General features: G+C 55.9%; 1 protein-coding gene across 1 annotated transcript; it reads left to right on the top strand.

The window, feature by feature from the left end:
- The first annotated feature begins 5,982 nt into the window (after positions 1-5,982).
- On the top strand, positions 5,983-6,513 carry LOC138370050 (salivary glue protein Sgs-3-like). Its single transcript, XM_069333826.1, has one exon. The coding sequence runs from the start codon at positions 5,983-5,985 to the stop codon at positions 6,511-6,513; it is 531 nt and encodes a 176-aa protein (XP_069189927.1).
- Positions 6,514-21,082: the final 14,569 nt, after the last annotated feature.

The following is a 21,082-nucleotide window of genomic DNA, read 5'->3' as shown; positions in this document are numbered from 1 at the left end:
AGCCCTCAGGACAACCAACCACCCTCAGGATATTTAACCGCCCTCAGGATAACCTACTACCCTCAGGACAACCTACCGCCCTCAGGACAACCTACCACCCTCAGGACAACCTACCACCCTCAGGACAATCCTCTACCCTCATGGACAACAAACTACCCTCAGGACAACCTACCACCCTCAGGACAAACAACTACCCTCAAGACAACCCACCACCCTCAGGACAACCAACCACACTCAGGACAACCAACTACCCTCACGACAACCAACCACCCTCAGGATAACTAACCACCCTCAGGACAGCCAACCACCCTCAGGACAACCCACCGCCCTCAGGATAACCAACTACCCTCAGGACAACCCACCACCCTCAGGACAACCAACCACCTTCAGGACAACCGACCGCCCTCAGGACAACCCTATACCCTCAGGACAATCCACTACCCTCAGGACAACCAACTGGCATCAGGACAATGAACTACCCACAGGACAACCAGCTACCCTCAGGACAACCCACTACCCACAGGACAACCAACCGCCCTCAGGACAACCACCCGCCCTCAGGACAACCAACTATCCTCAGGACAACCCACCACCCTCAGGACAACCAACTACCCTCAGGACAACCAAGCACCCACAGGACAACCAATCGCCCTCAGGAAAACCTACTGCCCTCAGGACAACCAACTACCTTCAGGACAACCCACCACCCTAAGGACAACCAACTAGCCTCAGGACAACCCACCACCCTCAGGACAACCAAAAACTCTCAGGACAACCAACCGCCCTCATGACACCCAACTACCCTAAGGACAAAGCACTACCCTCAGGATAACCAACTGCCCTCAGGACAACCCACCGCCCTCAGGACAACCAACTCCCTCAGGACAACCTACTGCCCTCAGGACAACCAAGTACCCTCAGGACAACCCACCACCCTCTGGACAACCAACTAGCTTCAGGACAACCCACCACCCTCAGAACAACCTACCACCCTAAGGACAATGAACTACTCTCAGGACAACCAACCACCCTCAGGACAACCAACTACTTTCAGGACAACCCACTACCCTGAGGAAAACCAACCACAATCAGTACAACCCACCATCCTCAGGACAAACCACGCCCTCAGGACAACCCACTACCCTCAGGACAACCAACCGCCCTCAGGACAATGAACTACTCTCAGGACAACCAACCACCCTCAGGACAACCAACTACTTTCAGGACAACCCACTACCCTGAGGAAAACCAACCACAATCAGTACAACCCACCATCCTCAGGACAAACCACGCCCTCAGGACAACCCACCGCCCTCAGGACAACCGAAAGTCCCCAGGACAACCAACCGCCCTCAGTACAACCGACCGCCCTCAGGACAACCCACTACCCTCAGGACAACCAACCGCCCTCAGGACAATGAACTACTCTCAGGACAACCAACCACCCTCAGGACAACCAACTACTTTCAGGACAACCCACTACCCTGAGGAAAACCAACCACAATCAGTAAACCCACCATCCTCAGGACAAACCACGCCCTCAGGACAACCCACCGCCCTCAGGACATCCATCCACCCTGAGGACAACCAACTACCCTGAGGACAATCAACAACCCTAAGGACAACCCACTGCCCTCAGGACAACAAACCGCCCTCAGGACAACCCACTACCCACAGTACAACCAACAGCCCTCAGGACAACCAACCACCCTCACTAGGACAACCAACCGTCCTCAGGACAACGCACTACCCTCAGGACAACCCACTGCCCTCAGGACAACCAACTACCCTCAGGACAACCCACTAGGCTCAGGACGACCCACCGCGCTCAGGACAACCAACCGTCCTCAGCACAACCAACCGCCCTCAGGACAACCAACTACTTTCAGGACCACCAACTACCCTCAGGACAACCAATCACCTTCAGGATAACCAACCGCCCTCAGGACAACTTTCCACCCTCATGACAACCAACCACACCCAGGCCAACCAACCGCCCTCAGGAGAGCCAACCGCCCTCAGGACAACCAACCGCACTCAGGACAACCCACCGCCCTCAGGACAACCAACACCCTCAGGACAACCCACCGCCCTCAGGAGAACCCACCGACATCAGGACAACCAACCGCCCTCAGGCCCACCCACCACCCTCAGGACAACCCACCACCCTCAAAACAACCCACCACCCTCAGGACAACCAACCGCCCTCAGGACAACCCACCGCCTTCAGGACAACCAACCACCCTCAAAACAACCCACCACCCTCAGGACAACCAACCACCCTCAGGACAACCGACCTCCCCCAGGACAACCAACCGCCCTCAGTACAACCGACCGCCCTCAGGACAACCCACTACCCTCAGGACAACCAATTGCCCTGAGGACAATAAACTACTCTCAGGACAACCAACCACCCTCAGGACAACCAACTACTCTCAGGACAACCCACTACCCTCAGGAAAACCTACCACAATCAGTACAACCCACCATCCTCAGGACAAACCACACCCTCAGGACAACCCACCGCCCTCAGGACAACCATACACCCTGAGGACAACCAACTTCCCTGAGGACAAACAACAACCCTAAGGAGAACCCACTGCCCTCAGGACAACAATCCGCACTCAGGACAACCCACTACCCACAGTGCAACCAACAGCCCTCAGGACAACCAACCACCCTCAGGACATTTAACCGCCCTCAGGATAACCTACTACCCTCAGGACAACCTACCGCTCTCAGGACAACCTACCACCCTCAGGACAACCTACCACCCTCAGGACAATCCTCTACCCTCATGGACAACAAACTACCCTCAGGACAACCTACCACCCTCTGGACAAACAACTACCCTCAAGACAACCCACCACCCTCAGGACAACCAACCACCCTCAGGACAACCAACTACCCTCACGACAACCAACCACCCTCAGGATAACTAACCACCCTCAGGACAGCCAACCACCCTCAGGACAACCCACCGCCCTCAGGATAACCAACTACCCTCAGGACAACCCGCCACCCTCAGGACAACCAACCACCTTCAGGACAACCGACCGCCCTCAGGACAACCCTATACCCTCAGGACAACCCACTACCCTCAGGACAACCAACTGGCATCAGGACAATGAACTACCCTCAGGACAACCAGCTACCCTCAGGACAACCCACTACCCACAGGACAACCAACCGCCCTCAGGACAACCACCCGCCCTCAGGACAACCAACTATCCTCAGGACAACCCACCACCCTCAGGACAACCAACTACCCTCAGGACAACCAAGCACCCACAGGACAACCAATCGCCCTCAGGAAAACCTACTGCCCTCAGGACAACCAACTACCTTCAGGACAACCCACCACCCTAAGGACAACCAACTAGCCTCAGGACAACCCACCACCCTCAGGACAACCAAAAACTCTCAGGACAACCAACCGCCCTCATGACACCCAACTACCCTAAGGACAAAGCACTACCCTCAGGATAACCAACTGCCCTCAGGACAACCCACCCCCTCAGGACAACCAACTCCCTCAGGACAACCTACTGCCCTCAGGACAACCAAGTACCCTCAGGACAACCCACCACCCTCTGGACAACCAACTAGCTTCAGGACAACCCACCACCCTCAGGACAACCTACCACCCTCAGGACAATGAACTACTCTCAGGACAACCAACCACCCTCAGGACAACCAACTATCAGGACAACCCACTACCCTGAGGAAAACCAACCACAATCAGTACAACCCACCATCCTCAGGACAAACCACGCCCTCAGGACAACCCACTACCCTCAGGACAACCAACCGCCCTCAGGACAATGAACTACTCTCAGGACAACCAACCACCCTCAGGACAACCAACTACTTTCAGGACAACCCACTACCCTGAGGAAAACCAACCACAATCAGTACAACCCACCATCCTCAGGACAAACCACGCCCTCAGGACAACCCACCGCCCTCAGGACAACTGACCGTCCCCAGGACAACCAACCGCCCTCAGAACAACCGACCGCCCTCAGGACAACCCACTACCCTCAGGACAACCAACCGCGCTCAGGACAATGAACTACTCTCAGGACAACCAACCACCCTCAGGACAACCAACTACTTTCAGGACAACCCACTACCCTGAGGAAAACCAACCACAATCAGTAAACCCACCATCCTCAGGACAAACCACGCCCTCAGGACAACCCACCGCCTTCAGGACATCCATCCACCCTGAGGACAACCAACTACCCTGAGGACAATCAACAACCCTAAGGACAACCCACTGCCCTCAGGACAACAAACCGCCCTCAGGACAACCCACTACCCACAGTACAACCAACAGCCCTCAGGACAACCAACCACCCTCACTAGGACAACCAACCGTCCTCAGGACAACGCACTACCCTCAGGACAACCCACTGCCCTCAGGACAACCAACTACCCTCAGGACAACCCACTAGGCTCAGGACGACCCACCGCGCTCAGGACAACCAACCGTCCTCAGCACAACCAACCGCCCTCAGGACAACCAACTACTTTCAGGACCACCAACTACCCTCAGGACAACCAATCACCTTCAGGATAACCAACCGCCCTCAGGACAACTTTCCACCCTCATGACAACCAACCACCCGCAGGCCAACCAACCGCCCTCAGGAGAGCCAACCGCCCTCAGGACAACCAACCGCACTCAGGACAACCCACCGCCCTCAGGACAACCAACACCCTCAGGACAACCCACCGCCCTCAGGACAACCCACCGACTTCAGGACAACCAACCGCCCTCAGGCCCACCCACCACCCTCAGGACAACCCACCACCCTCAAAACAACCCACCACCCTCAGGACAACCAACCGCCGTCAGGACAACCCACCGCCTTCAGGACAACGAACCACCCTCAAAACAACCCACCACCCTCAGGACAACCAACCACCCTCAGGACAACCGACCTCCCCCAGGACAACCAACCGCCCTCAGTACAACCGACCGCCCTCAGGACAACCCACTACCCTCAGGACAACCAATTGCCCTGAGGACAATAAACTACTCTCAGGACAACCACCCACCCTAAGGACAACCAACTACTCTCAGGACAACCCACTACCCTCAGGAAAACCTACCACAATCAGTACAACCCACCATCCTCAGGACAAACCACGCCCTCAGGACAACCCACCGCCCTCAGGACAACCATACACCTTGAGGACAACCAACTTCCCTGAGGACAAACAACAACCCTAAGGAGAACCCACTGCCCTCAGGACAACAATCCGCCCTCAAGACAACCCACTACCCACAGTACAACCAACAGCCCTCAGGACAACCAACCACCCTCAGGACATTTAACCGCCCTCAGGATAACATACTACCCTCAGGACAACCTACCGCCCTCAGGACAACCTACCACCCTCAGGACAACCTACCACCCTCAGGACAATCCTCTACCCTCATGGACAACAAACTACCCTCAGGACAACCTACCACCCTCAGGACAAACAACTACCCTCAAGACAACCCACCACCCTCTGGACAACCAACTAGCTTCAGGACAACCCACCACCCTCAGGACAACCTACCACCCTCAGGACAACCAACCGTCCTCAGGACAACGCACTACCCTCAGGACAACCCACTGCCCTCAGGACAACCAACTACCATGAGGACAACCCACTAGTCTCAGGACGACCCACCGCGCTCAGGACAACCAACCGTCCTCAGCACAACCAACCGCCCTCAGGACAACCAACTACCCTCAGGACAACCAACTACCCTCAGGACAACCAATCACCTTCAGGATAACCAACCGCCCTCAGGACAACTTTCCACCCACATGACAACAACCACCCGCAGGCCAACCAACCGCCCTCAGGACAACCCACCACCCTCAGGACAACCAACTAGCCTCAGGACAACCCACCACCCTCAGGACAACCAAAAACTCTCAGGACAACCAACCGCCCTCATGACACCCAATTACCCTAATGACAAAGCACTACCCTCAGGATAACCAACTGCCCTTAGGACAACCCACCGCCCTCAGGACAACCAACTCCCTCAGGACAACCCACCGCCTTCAGGACAAGCAACCGCCCTCAGGCCCACCCACCACCCTCAGAACAACCCACCACCCTCAAAACAACCCACCACCCTCAGGACAACCAACCGCCCTCAGGACAACCCACCGCCTTCAGGACAACCAACCAACCTCAAAGCAACCCACCGCCCCCAGGACAACCAACCGCCCTCAGTACAACCGACCGCCCTCAGGACAACCCACTACCCTCAGGACAACCAACCGCCCTGAGGACAATGAACTACTCTCAGGACAACCAACCACCCTCAGGACAACCAACTACCCTCAGGACAACCCACAACCCTCAGGAAAACCAACCACAATTTGTACAACCCACCATCCTCAGGACAAACCACGCCCTCAGGACAACCCACCGCCCTCAGGACAACCATCCACCCTGAGGACAACCAACTACCCTGAGGACAATCAACAACCCTAAGGACAACTCACTGCCCTCAGGACAACAAACCGCCCTCAGGAAAACCCACTACCCACAGTACAACCAACAGCCCTCAGGACAACGAACCATCCTCAGGACACCTAACCGCCCTCAGGATAACCTACTACCCTCAGGAAAACCCACCGCCCTCAGGACAACCAACTTGCCTCAGGACAACCCACCACCCTCAGGACAACCAAAAACTCTCAGGACAACCAACCGCCCTCATGACACCCAACTACCCTAAGGACAAAGCACTACCCTCAGGATATCCAACTGCCCTCAGGACAACCCACCGCCCTCAGGACAACCAACTCCCTCAGGACAACCAACTACCCTCAGGACAACCCACCACCCTCTGGACAACCAACTAGCTTCAGGACAACCCACCACCCTCAGGACAACCTACCACCCTCAGGACAACCAACCGTCCTCAGGACAACGCACTACCCTCAGGACAACCCACTGCCCTCAGGACAACCAACTACCCTCAGGACAACCCACTAGGCTCAGGACGACCCACCGCGCTCAGGACAACCAACCGTCCTCAGCACAACCAACCGCCCTCAGGACAACCAACTACCCTCAGGACCACCAACTATCCTCAGGACAACCAATCACCTTCAGGATAACCAACCGCCCTCAGGACAACTTTCCACCCTCATGACAACCAACCACCCGCAGGCCAACCAACCGCCCTCAGGAGAGCCAACCGCCCTCAGGACAACCAACCGCACTTAGGACAACCCACCGCCCTCAGGACAACCAACACCCTCAGGACAACCCACCGCCCTCAGGACAACCCACCGACTTCAGGACAACCAACCGCCCTCAGGCCCACCCACCACCCTCAGGACAACCCACCACCCTCAAAACAACCCACCACCCTCAGGACAACCAACCGCCCTCAGGACAACCCACCGCCTTCAGGACAACCAACCACCCTCAAAACAACCCACCACCCTCAGGACAACCAACCACCCTCAGGACAACCGACCTCCCCCAGGACAACCAACCGCCCTCAGTACAACCGACCGCCCTCAGGACAACCCACTACCCTCAGGACAACCAATTTCCCTGAGGACAATAAACTACTCTCAGGACAACCAACGACCCTTAGGACAACCAACTACTCTCTGGACAACCCACTACCCTCAGGAAAAACTACCACAATCAGTACAACCCACCATCCTCAGGACAAACCACGCCCTCAGGACAACCCACCGCCCTCAGGACAAATATACACCCTGAGGACAACCAACTTCCCTGTGGACAAACAACAACCCTAAGGAGAACCCACTGCCCTCAGGACAACAACCCGCCCTCAGGACAACCCACTATACCCACAGTACAACCAACAGCCCTCAGGACAACCAACCACCCTCAGGACATTTAACCGCCCTCAGGATAACCTACTACCCTCAGGACAACCTACCGCCCTCAGGACAACCTACCACCCTCAGGACAACCTACCACCCTCAGGACAATCCTCTACCCTCATGGACAACAAACTACCCTCAGGACAACCTACCACCCTCAGGACAAACAACTACCCTCAAGACAACCCACCACCCTCAGGACAACCAACCACCCTCAGGACAACCAACTACCCTCACGACAACCAACCACCCTCAGGATAACTAACCACCCTCAGGACAGCCAACCACCCTCAGGACAACCCACCGCCCTCAGGATAACCAACTACCCTCAGAACAACCCACCACCCTCAGGACAACCAACCACCTTCAGGACAACCGACCGCCCTCAGGACAACCCTATACCCTCAGGACAACCCACTACCCTCAGGACAACCAACTGGCATCAGGACAATGAACTACCCTCAGGACAACCAGCTACCCTCAGGACAACCCACTACCCACAGGACAACCACCCGCCCTCAGGACAACCACCCGCCCTCAGGACAACCACCCGCCCTCAGGACAACCAACTATCCTCAGGACAACCCACCACCCTCAGGACAACCAACTACCCTCAGGACAACCAAGCACCCACAGGACAACCAATCGCCCTCAGGAAAACCTACTGCCCTCAGGACAACCAACTACCTTCAGGACAACCCACCACCCTAAGGACAACCAACTAGCCTCAGGACAACCCACCACCCTCAGGACAACCAAAAACTCTCAGGACAACCAACCGCCCTCATGACACCCAACTACCCTAAGGACAAAGCACTACCCTCAGGATAACCAACTGTCCTCAGGACAACCCACCGCCCTCAGGACAACCAACTCCCTCAGGACAACCTACTGCCCTCAGGACAACCAACTACCCTCAGGACAACCCACCACCCTCTGGACAACCAACTAGCTTCAGGACAACCCACCACCCTCAGGACAACCTACCACCCTCAGGACAATGAACTACTCTCAGGACAACCAACCACCCTCAGGACAACCAACTACTTTCAGGACAACCCACTACCCTGAGGAAAACCAACCACAATCAGTACAACCCACCATCCTCAGGACAAACCACGCCCTCAGGACAACCCACTACTCTCAGGACAACCAACCGCCCTCAGGACAATGAACTACTCTCAGGACAACCAACCACCCTCAGGACAACCAACTACTTTCAGGACAACCCACTACCCTGAGGAAAACCAACCACAATCAGTACAACCCACCATCCTCAGGACAAACCACGCCCTCAGGACAACCCACCGCCCTCAGGACAACCGACCGTCCCCAGGACAACCAACCGCCCTCAGTACAACCGACCGCCCTCAGGACAACCCACTACCCTCAGGACAACCAACCGCCCTCAGGACAATGAACTACTCTCAGGACAACCAACCACCCTCAGGACAACCAACTACTTTCAGGACAACCCACTACCCTGAGGAAAACCAACCACAATCAGTAAAACCCACCATCCTCAGGACAAACCACGCCCTCAGGACAATCCACCGCCCTCAGGACATCCATCCACCCTGAGGACAACCAACTACCCTGAGGACAATCAACAACCCTAAGGACAACCCACTGCCCTCAGGACAACAAACCGCCCCAGGACAACCAACTTCCCTCAGGACAACCCACCACCCTCAGGACAATCTACCGCTCTTTGGACAACCTACCACCCTCAGGACAACCTACCACCCTCAGGACAATCCTCTACCCTCATGGACAATAAACTACCCTCAGGACAACCAACCACCCTCAGGACAACCAACTACCCTCACGACAACCAACCGCCCTCAGGACAGCCAACCGCCCTCAGGACAACCAACCGCACTCAGGACAACCCACCACCCTCAGGACAACCAACTAGCCTCAGGACAACCCACCACCCTCAGGACAGCCAAAAACTCTCAGGACAACCAACCGCCCTCATGACAACCAACCACCTTCAGGACAACCGACCGCTCTCAGGACAACCCTCTTCCCTCAGGACAACCCACTACCCTCAGGACAACCAACTGCCATCAGGACAACCAACCGCCCTCAGGACAACGAACTATTCTCAGGACAACCAACTATCCTCAGGACAACCCACCAACCTCAGGACAACCAACTACCCTCAGGACAACCAACCACCCACAGGACAACCAATCGCCCTCAGGAAAACCTACTGCCCTCAGGACAACCAACTACCTTCAGGACAACCCACCACCCTCAGGATAATCAACTAGCCTCAGGATAACCCACCACCCTCAGGACAACCAAAAACTCTCAGAACAACCAACCGCTCTCATGACACCCAACTACCCTAAGGACAAAGCACTGCCCTCAGGATAACCAACTCCCCTCAGAACAACCCACCGCCCTCAGGACAACCAACTCCCTCAGGACAACCCACCGCCCTCAGGACAACCAACTACCCTCAGGACAACCAACCACCGACAGGACAACCAACCGCCTTAAGGACAATGAACTACTCTCAGGACAACCAACCACCCTCAGGACAACCAACTACTCTCAGGACAACCCACTACCCTCAGGAAAACCTACCACAATCAGTACAACCCACCATCCTCAGGACAAACCACGCCCTCAGGACAACCCACCGCCCTCAGGACAACCATACACCCTGAGGACAACCAACTTCCCTGAGGACAAACAACAACCCTAAGGAGAACCCACTGCCCTCAGGACAACAATCCGCCCTCAGGACAACCCACTACCTACAGTACAACGAATAGCCCTCAGGACAACCAACCACCCTCAGGACATTTAACCGCCCTCAGGATAACCTACTACCCTCAGGACAACCCACCGCCCTCAGGACAACCAACTTCCCTCAGGACAATCCACCACCCTCAGGACAACCTACCGCCTCAGGACAACCTACCACCCTCAGGACAACCTACCACCCTCAGGACAATCCTCTACCCTCATGGACAACAAACTACCCTCAGGACAACCTACCACCCTCAGGACAACCAACTACCCTCACGACAACCAACCACCCTCAGGATAACTAACCATCCTCAGGACAGCCAACCACCCTCAGGACAACCCACCGCCCTCAGGATAACCAACTACCCTCAGGACAACCCACCACCCTCAGGACAACCAACCACCTTCAGGACAACCGACCGCCCTCAGGACAACCCTATACCCTCAGGACAACCCACTACCCTCAGGACAACCAACTGGCATCAGGACAATGAACTACCCTCAGGACAACCAGCTACCCTCAGGACAACCCACTACCCACAGGACAACCAACCGCCCTCAGGACAACCACCCGCCCTCAGGACAACCACCCGCCCTCAGGACAACCAACTATCCTCAGGACAACCCACCACCCTAAGGACAACCAACTACCCTCAGGACAACCAAGCACCCACAGGACAATTCCAATCGCCCTCAGGAAAACCTACTGCCCTCAGGACAACCAACTACCTTCAGGACAACCCACCACCCTAAGGACAACCAACTAGCCTCAGGACAACCCACCACCCTCAGGACAACCAAAAACTCTCAGGACAACCAACCGCCCTCATGACACCCAACTACCCTAAGGACAAAGCACTACCCTCAGGATAACCAACTGCCCTCAGGACAACCCACCGCCCTCAGGACAACCAACTCCCTTAGGACAACCTACTGCCCACAGGACAACCAACTACCCTCAGGACAACCCACCACCCTCTGGACAACCAACTAGCTTCAGGACAACCCACCACCCTCAGGACAACCTACCACCCTCAGGACAATGAACTACTCTCAGGACAACCAACCACCCTCAGGACAACCAACTACTTTCAGGACAACCCACTACCCTGAGGAAAACCAACCACAATCAGTACAACCCACCATCCTCAGGACAAACCACGCCCTCAGGACAACCCACTACTCTCAGGACAACCAACCGCCCTCAGGACAATGAGCAACTCTCAGGACAACCAACCACCCTCAGGACAACCAGCTACTTTCAGGACAACCCACTACCCTGAGGAAAACCAACCACAGTCAGTACAACCCACCATCCTCAGGACAAACCACGCCCTCAGGACAACCCACCGCCCTCAGGACAACCGACCGTCCCCAGGACAACCAACCGCCCTCAGTACAACCGACCGCCCTCAGGACAACCCACTACGCTCAGGACAACCAACCGCCCTCAGGACAATGAACTACTCTCAGGACAACCAACCACCCTCAGGACAACCAACTACTTTCAGGACAACCCACTACCCTGAGGAAAACCAACCACAATCAGTAAAACCCACCATCCTCAGGACAAACCACGCCCTCAGGACAACCCACCGCCCTCAGGACATCCATCCACCCTGAGGACAACCAACTACCCTGAGGACAATCAACAACCCTAAGGACAACCCACTGCCCTCAGGACAACAAACCTCCTTCAGGACAACCAACTTCCCTCAGGACAACCCACCACCCTCAGGACAATCTACCGCTCTTTGGACAACCTACCACCCTCAGGACAACCTACCACCCTCAGGACAATCCTCTACCCCTCATGGACAATAAACTACCCTCAGGACAACCAACCACCCTCAGGACAACCAACTACCCTCACGACAACCAACCGCCCTCAGGACAGCCAACCGCCCTCAGGACAACCAACCGCACTCAGGACAACCCACCACCCTCAGGACAACCAACTAGCCTCAGGACAACCCACCACCCTCAGGACAACCAAAAACTCTCAGGACAACCAACCGCCCTCATGACAACCAACCACCTTCAGGACAACCGACCGCTCTCAGGACAACCCTCTTCCCTCAGGACAACCCACTACCCTCAGGACAACCAACTGCCATCAGGACAACCAACCGCCCTCAGGACAACGAACTATTCTCAGGACAACCAACTATCCTCAGGACAACCCACCAACCTCAGGACAACCAACTACCCTCAGGACAACCAACCACCCACAGGACAACCAATCGCCCTCAGGAAAACCTACTGCCCTCAGGACAACCAACTACCTTCAGGACAACCCACCACCCTCAGGATAATCAACTAGCCTCAGGATAACCCACCACCCTCAGGACAACCAAAAACTCTCAGGACAACCAACCGCCCTCATGACACCCAACTACCCTAAGGACAAAGCACTGCCCTCAGGATAACCAACTCCCCTCAGGACAACCCACCGCCCTCAGGACAACCAACTCCCTCAGGACAACCCACCGCCCTCAGGACAACCAACTACCCTCAGGACAACCAACCACCGACAGGACAACCAACCGCCCTAAGGACAATGAACTACTCTCAGGACAACCAACCACCCTCAGGACAACCGACTACTCTCAGGACAACCCACTACCCTCAGGAAAACCTACCACAATCAGTACAACCCACCATCCTCAGGACAAACCACGCCCTCAGGACAACCCACCGCCCTCAGGACAACCATACACCCTGAGGACAACCAACTTCCCTGAGGACAAACAACAACCCTAAGGAGAACCCACTGCCCTCAGGACAACAAACCGCCCTCAGGACAACCCACTACCCACAGTACAACCAACAGCCCTCAGGACAACCAACCACCCACAGGACATTTAACCGCCCTCAGGATAACCTACTACCCTCAGGACATCCCACCGCCCTCAGGACAACCAACTTCCCTCAGGACAACCCACCACCCTCAGGACAACCTACCGCCTCAGGACAACCTACCACCCTCAGGACAACCTACCACCCTCAGGACAATCCTCTACCCTCATGGACAACAAACTACCCTCAGGACAACCTACCACCCTCAGGACAAACAACTACCCTCAAGACAACCCACCACCCTCAGGACAACCAACCACCCTCAGGACAACCAACTACCCTCACGACAACCAACCACCCTCAGGATAACTAACCACCCTCAGGACAGCCAACCACCCTCAGGACAACCCACCGCCCTCAGGACAACCCTCTACCCTCAGGACAACCCACTACGCTCAGGACAACCAACTGCCATCAGGACAATGAACTACCCTCAGGACAACCAGCTACCCTCAGGACAACCCACTACCCACAGGACAACCAACCGCCCTCAGGACAACCACCCGCCCTCAGGACAACCAACTATCCTCAGGACAACCCACCACCCTCAGGACAACCAACTACTCTCAGCACCACCAAGCACCCACAGGACAACCAATCGCCCTCAGGAAAACCTACTGCCCTCAGGACAACCAACTACCTTCGGGACAACCCACTACCCTAAGGACAACCAACTAGCCTCAGGACAACCCACCACCCTCTGGACAACCAAAAACTCTCAGGACATCCAACCGCCCTCATGACACCCAACTACCCTAAGGACAAAGCACTACCCTCAGGATAACCAACTGCCCTCAGGACAACCCACCGCCCTCAGGACAACCAACTCCCTCAGGACAACCTACTGCCCTCAGGACAACCAACTACCCTCAGGACAACCCACCACCCTCTGGACAACCAACTAGCTTCAGGACAACCCACCACCCTCAGGACAACCTACCACCCTCAGGACAACCAACCGTCCTCAGGACAACGCACTACCCTCAGGACAACCCACTGCCCTCAGGACAACCAACTACCATGAGGACAACCCACTAGTCTCAGGACGACCCACCGCGCTCAGGACAACCAACCGTCCTCAGCACAACCAACCGCCCTCAGGACAACCAACTACCCTCAGGACAACCAACTACCCTCAGGACAACCAATCACCTTCAGGATAACCAACCGCCCTCAGGACAACTTTCCACCCACATGACAACAACCACCCGCAGGCCAACCAACCGCCCTCAGGACAACCCACCACCCTCAGGACAACCAACTAGCCTCAGGACAACCCACCACCCTCAGGACACCAAAAACTCTCAGGACAACCAACCGCCCTCATGACACCCAATTACCCTAATGACAAAGCACTACCCTCAGGATAACCAACTGCCCTTAGGACAACCCACCGCCCTCAGGACAACCAACTCCCTCAGGACAACCCACCGCCTTCAGGACAAGCAACCGCCTTCAGGCCCACCCACCACCCTCAGGACAACCCTCCACCCTCAAAACAACCCACCACCCTCAGGTTAACCAACCGCCCTCAGGACAACCCACCGCCTTCAGGACAACCAACCACACTCAAAACAACCCACCGCCCCCAGGACAACCAACCGCCCTCAGTACAACCGACCGCCCTCAGGACAACCCACTACCCTCAGGACAACCAATTGCCCTGAGGACAATGAACTACTCTCAGGACAACCAACCACCCTCAGGACAACCAACTACCCTCAGGACAACCCACAACCCTCAGGAAAACCAACCACAATTTGTACAACCCACCATCCTCAGGACAAACCACGCCCTCAGGACAACCCACCGCCCTCAGGACAACCATCCACCCTGAGGACAACCAACTACCCTGAGGACAATCAACAACCCTAAGGACAACCCACTGCCCTCAGGACAACAAACCGCCCTCAGGAAAACCCACTACCCACAGTACAACCAACAGCCCTCAGGACAACCAACCATCCTCAGGACACCTAACCGCCCTCAGGATAACCTACTACCCTCAGGAAAACCCACCGCCCTCAGGACAACCAATTGCCCTGAGGACAATGAACTACTCTCAGGACAACCAACCACCCTCAGGACAACCAACTACCCTCAGGACAACCCACAACCCTCAGGAAAACCAACCACAATTTGTACAACCCACCATCCTCAGGACAAACCACGCCCTCAGGACAACCCACCGCCCTCAGGACAACCATCCACCCTGAGGACAACCAACTACCCTGAGGACAATCAACAACCCTAAGGACAACCCACTGCCCTCAGGACAACAAACCGCCCTCAGGAAAACCCACTACCCACAGTACAACCAACAGCCCTCAGGACAACCAACCATCCTCAGGACACCTAACCGCCCTCAGGATAACCTACTACCCTCAGGAAAACCCACCGCCCTCAGGACAACCAACTTCCCTCAGGAACACCCACCACCCTCAGGACAACCAACCACCCTCAGGACAACCAACTACCCTCACGACAACCAACCACCCTCAGGATAACTAACCACCCTCAGGACAGCTAACCACCCTCAGGACAACCCACCGCCCTCAGGACAACCCTCTACCCTCAGGACAACCCACTACCCTCAGGACAACCAACTGCCATCAGGACAATGAACTACCCTCAGGACAACCAGCTACCCTCAGGACAACCCACTACCCACAGGACAACCAACCGCCCTCAGGACAACCACCCGCCCTCAGGACAACCAACTATCCTCAGGACAACCCACCACCCTCAGGACAACCAACTACTCTCAGGACAACCAAGCACCCACAGGACAACCAATCGCCCTCAGAAAAACCTACTGCCCTCAGGACAACCAACTACCTTCAGGACAACCCACCACCCTCAGGACAACCAACTTGCCTCAGGACAACCCACCACCCTCATGACAACCAAAAACTCTCAGGACAACCAACCGCCCTCATGACACCCAACTACCCTAAGGACAAAGCACTACCCTCAGGATATCCAACTGCCCTCAGGACAACCCACCGCCCTCAGGACAACCAACTCCCTCAGGACAACCAACTACCCTCAGGACAACCCACCACCCTCTGGACAACCAACTAGCTTCAGGACAACCCACCACCCTCAGGACAACCTACCACCCTCAGGACAACCAACCGTCCTCAGGACAACGCACTACCCTCAGGACAACCCACTGCCCTCAGGACAACCAACTACCCTCAGGACAACCCACTAGGCTCAGGACGACCCACCGCGCTCAGGACAACCAACCGTCCTCAGCACAACCAACCGCCCTCAGGACAACCAACTACTCTCAGGACCACCAACTACCCTCAGGACAACCAATCACCTTCAGGATAACCAACCGCCCTCAGGACAACTTTCCACCCTCATGACAACCAACCACCCGCAGGCCAACCAACCGCCCTCAGGAGAGCCATCCGCCCTCAGGACAACCAACCGCACTCAGGACAACCCACCGCCCTCAGGACAACCAACACCCTCAGGACAACCCACCGCCCTCAGGACAACCCACCGACTTCAGGACAACCAACCGCCCTCAGGCCCACCCACCACCCTCAGGACAACCCACCACCCTCAAAACAACCCACCACCCTCAGGACAACCAACCGCCCTCAGGACAATCCACCGCCTTCAGGACAACCAACCACCCTCAAAACAACCCACCACCCTCAGGACAACCAACCACCCTCAGGACAACCGACCTCCCCCAGGACAACCAACCGCCCTCAGTACAACCGACCGTCCTCAGGACAACCCACTACCCTCAGGACAACCAATTGCCCTGAGGACAATAAAATACTCTCAGAACAACCAACCACCCTCAGGACAACCAACTACCCTCAGGAAAACCCACTACCCTCAGGAAAACCAACCACAATCAGTACAACCCACCGTCCTCAGGACAAACCACGCCCTCAGGACAACCCACCGCCCTCAGGACAACCATCCACCCTGAGGACAACCAACTACCCTGAGAACAATCAACAACCCTAAGGACAACCCACTGCCCTCAGGACAACAAACCGCCCTCAGGACAACCCACTACCCACAGTACAACCAACAGCCCTCAGGACAACCAACCTCCCTCAGGACATCTAACCGCCCTAAGGATAACCTACTACCTTCAGGAAAACCCACTGCTCTCAGGACAACCAACTTCCCTCAGGAACACCCACCACCCTCAGGACAACGTACCGCCCTCAAGACAACCTACCACCCTCAGGACAACCTACCACCCTCAGGACAATCCTCTACCCTCATGGACAACAAACTACCCTCACGACAACCTACCACCCTCAGGATAAACAACTACCCTCAAGACAACCCACCACCCTCAGGACAACCAACCACCCTCAGGACAACCATCTACCCTCACGACAACCAACCACCCTCAGGATAACCAACCACCCTCAGGACAGCCAACCACCCTCAGGACAACCCACCGCCCTCAGGATAACCAACTACCCTCAGGACAACCAACCACCTTCAGGACAACCAACCGTCCTCAGGACAACCAACCGCCCTAAGGACATCCCAATACCCTCAGGACAACCCACCACCCTCAGAACAACCAACTACCCTCAGGAAAACTTACTACCCTCAGGACAAGCATCCACCCTTAGGACAACCAACCGCCCTCAGGACAACCATCCACCCTCAGGACAACCCACCGCCCTCAGGACAGTCAACGACCCTAAGGACAACCCAATGCCCTCAGGACAACAAACTGCCCTCAGGACAACCCACTACCCTCAGTACAACCAGCCTCTCTCAGGACATCCAACCGCCCTCAGAACAATCAACTACTGTCAGGACAACAAACCGACTTCAGGACAATTAACCGCCCTCAGGACAACCTACCACTCTCAGGACATCCAACTACCCTCAGGACAACTCACCAATCTCAGGACAACCAACCAGCCTCAGGACAACCTACCACCCTCAAGACAACCAACCCCCCTCAGGACAACGCACTACCCTCAGGACAACCCACTGCCCTCAGGACAACCAACTACCCTCAGGACAACCCACTAGTCTCAGGACGACCCACCGCCCTCAGGACAACCAACCGCCCTCAGGACAACCCAATACCCTCAGGACAACCCACTACCCTCAGGACAACCAACCGCCTTCAGGACAATGAACAACTCTCAGGACAACCAACCGCCCCCAGGACAACCAACTACCCTCAGGACAACCCACTACCCTCAGGAAACCCAACCACAATCAGTACAACCCACCATCCTCAGGATAAACCACGCCCTCAGGACAACCAACTGCCCTGAGGACAATCAACCACCCTAAGGACAACCCACTGCCCTCAGGACATCAAACCGCCCTCAGGATAACCTACTACCCTCAGGACAACCCACCGCCCTCAGGACAATCCTCTACCCTCATGGACAACAAACTACCCTCAAGACAACCCACCACCCTCAGGACAACCAACCACCCTCAGGACAACCATCCACCCTCAGGACAACCCACCGCCCTCAGGACAGTCAACCACCCTAAGGACAACCCAATGCCCTCAGGACAACAAACTGCCCTCAGGACAACCCACTACCCTCAGTACAACCAGCCTCCCTCAGGACATCCAACCGCCCTCAGAACAATCAACTACTGTCAGGACAACAAACCGACTTCAGGACAATTAACCGCCCTCAGGACAACCTACCACTCTCAGGACATCCAACTACCGTCAGGACAACTCACCACCCTCAGGACAATCCACTACCCTCAGGACAACAAACTTTCCTCAGGACAACCCACCACCCTCAGGACAACCTACCGCAATCAGGACAACCTACCACCCTCAGGACAATCCACTACCCTCAGGACAACAAACTACCCTCAGGACAACCTACCACCCTCAGGACAAAAAACTACCCTCAGGACAACGCACTACCCTCAGGACAACCCACTGCCCTCAGGACAACCAACCCCCCCTCAGGACAACGCACTACCCTCAGGACAACCCACCGCCCTCAGGACAACCAACCGCCCTCAGGACAACCCAATACCCTCAGGACAACCCACTACCCTCAGGACAACCAACCGCCTTCAGGACAATGAACTACTCTCAGGACAACCAACTACCCTCAGGACAACCCACTACCCTCAGGAAACCCAACCACAATCAGTACAACCCACCATCCTCAGGATAAACCACGCCCTCAGGACAACCAACTGCCCTGAGGACAATCAACCACCCTAAGGACAACCCACTGCCCTCAGGACATCAAACCGCCCTCAGGATAACCTACTACCCTCAGGACAACCCACCGCCCTCAGGACAACCAACCACCCTCAGGATAACTAACCGCCCTCAGGATAACCTACTACCCTCAGGACAACCCACCGCCCTCAGGACAACCAACTTCCCTGAGGACAACCCACCACCCTCAGGACAACCTACCGCAATCAGGACAACCTACAACCCTCAGGACAATCCACTACCCTCAGGACAACAAACTTCCCTCAGGACAACCCACCACCCTCAGGACAACCTACCGCAATCAGGACAACCTACCACCCTCAGGACAATCCACTACCCTCAGGACAACAAACTACCCTCAGGACAACCTACCACCCTCAGGACAAAAAACTACCCTCAAGACAACCCACTACCCACAGAACAACCCACCACCCTTATGACAGCCAACCACCCTCAGGACAACCCACCGCCCTCAGGATAACCAACTACCCTCGGGACAACCAACCACCTTCAGGACAACCAACCGTCCTCAGGACAACCAACCGCCCTCAGGACATCCCAATACCCTCAGGACAATCAACTACCCTCAGGAAAAGTTACTACCCTCAGGACAAGCAACCACCCTTAGGACAACCAACCGCCCTCAGGACAACCATCCGCCCTCAGGACAACCCACCGCCCTCAGGACAATCAACCACCCTACGGACAGCCCACTGCCCTCAGGACAACAAACTGCCCTCAGGACAACAAACTGCCCTCAGGACAACCCACTACCCTTAGTACAACCAGCCTCCCTCAGGACATCCAACCGCCCTCAGGACAATCAACTACTGTCAGGACAACAAACCGACCTTAGGACAACCAACCGCCCTCAGGACAACCAACCACTCCCAGGACATCCAACTACCCTCACGACAACCCACCAATCTCAGGACAACCAACCACCCTCAGGACAACCAACCGCCCTCAGGACAACCCACTGCCCTCAGGACAACCCACTGCCCTCAGGAAAACAAACATTCCTCAGGACAACCCACTACCCTCAAGACGACCCACCGCCCTCAGGACAACCAAATACCCTCAGGACGACCCACCGCCATCGGGACAATCCATCACCCTCAGGACAACCGACCACCCTCAGGACAATCCACCGCTCTTAGGACAACCAACTACCTTTAGGACAACCCACCATCGTCAGGACAACCCACTACCCTCAGGACAATCCACCACCCTCAACACAATCCACCGCCCTCTGGATGATCCACCACCCTCAGGACAACTCACCGCCCTCAGGACAATCCTCCGCCCTCAGGACAATCCACCACCCTCAGGATAACCCACC

The sequence above is a fragment of the Procambarus clarkii genome, chromosome 30 (assembly GCF_040958095.1).
Source record: "Procambarus clarkii isolate CNS0578487 chromosome 30, FALCON_Pclarkii_2.0, whole genome shotgun sequence".
Lineage (NCBI taxonomy): Eukaryota > Metazoa > Arthropoda > Malacostraca > Decapoda > Cambaridae > Procambarus > Procambarus clarkii.
Note: the sequence above shows the minus strand (reverse complement) of the source record. Positions and strands in the feature narration are given on the sequence as shown.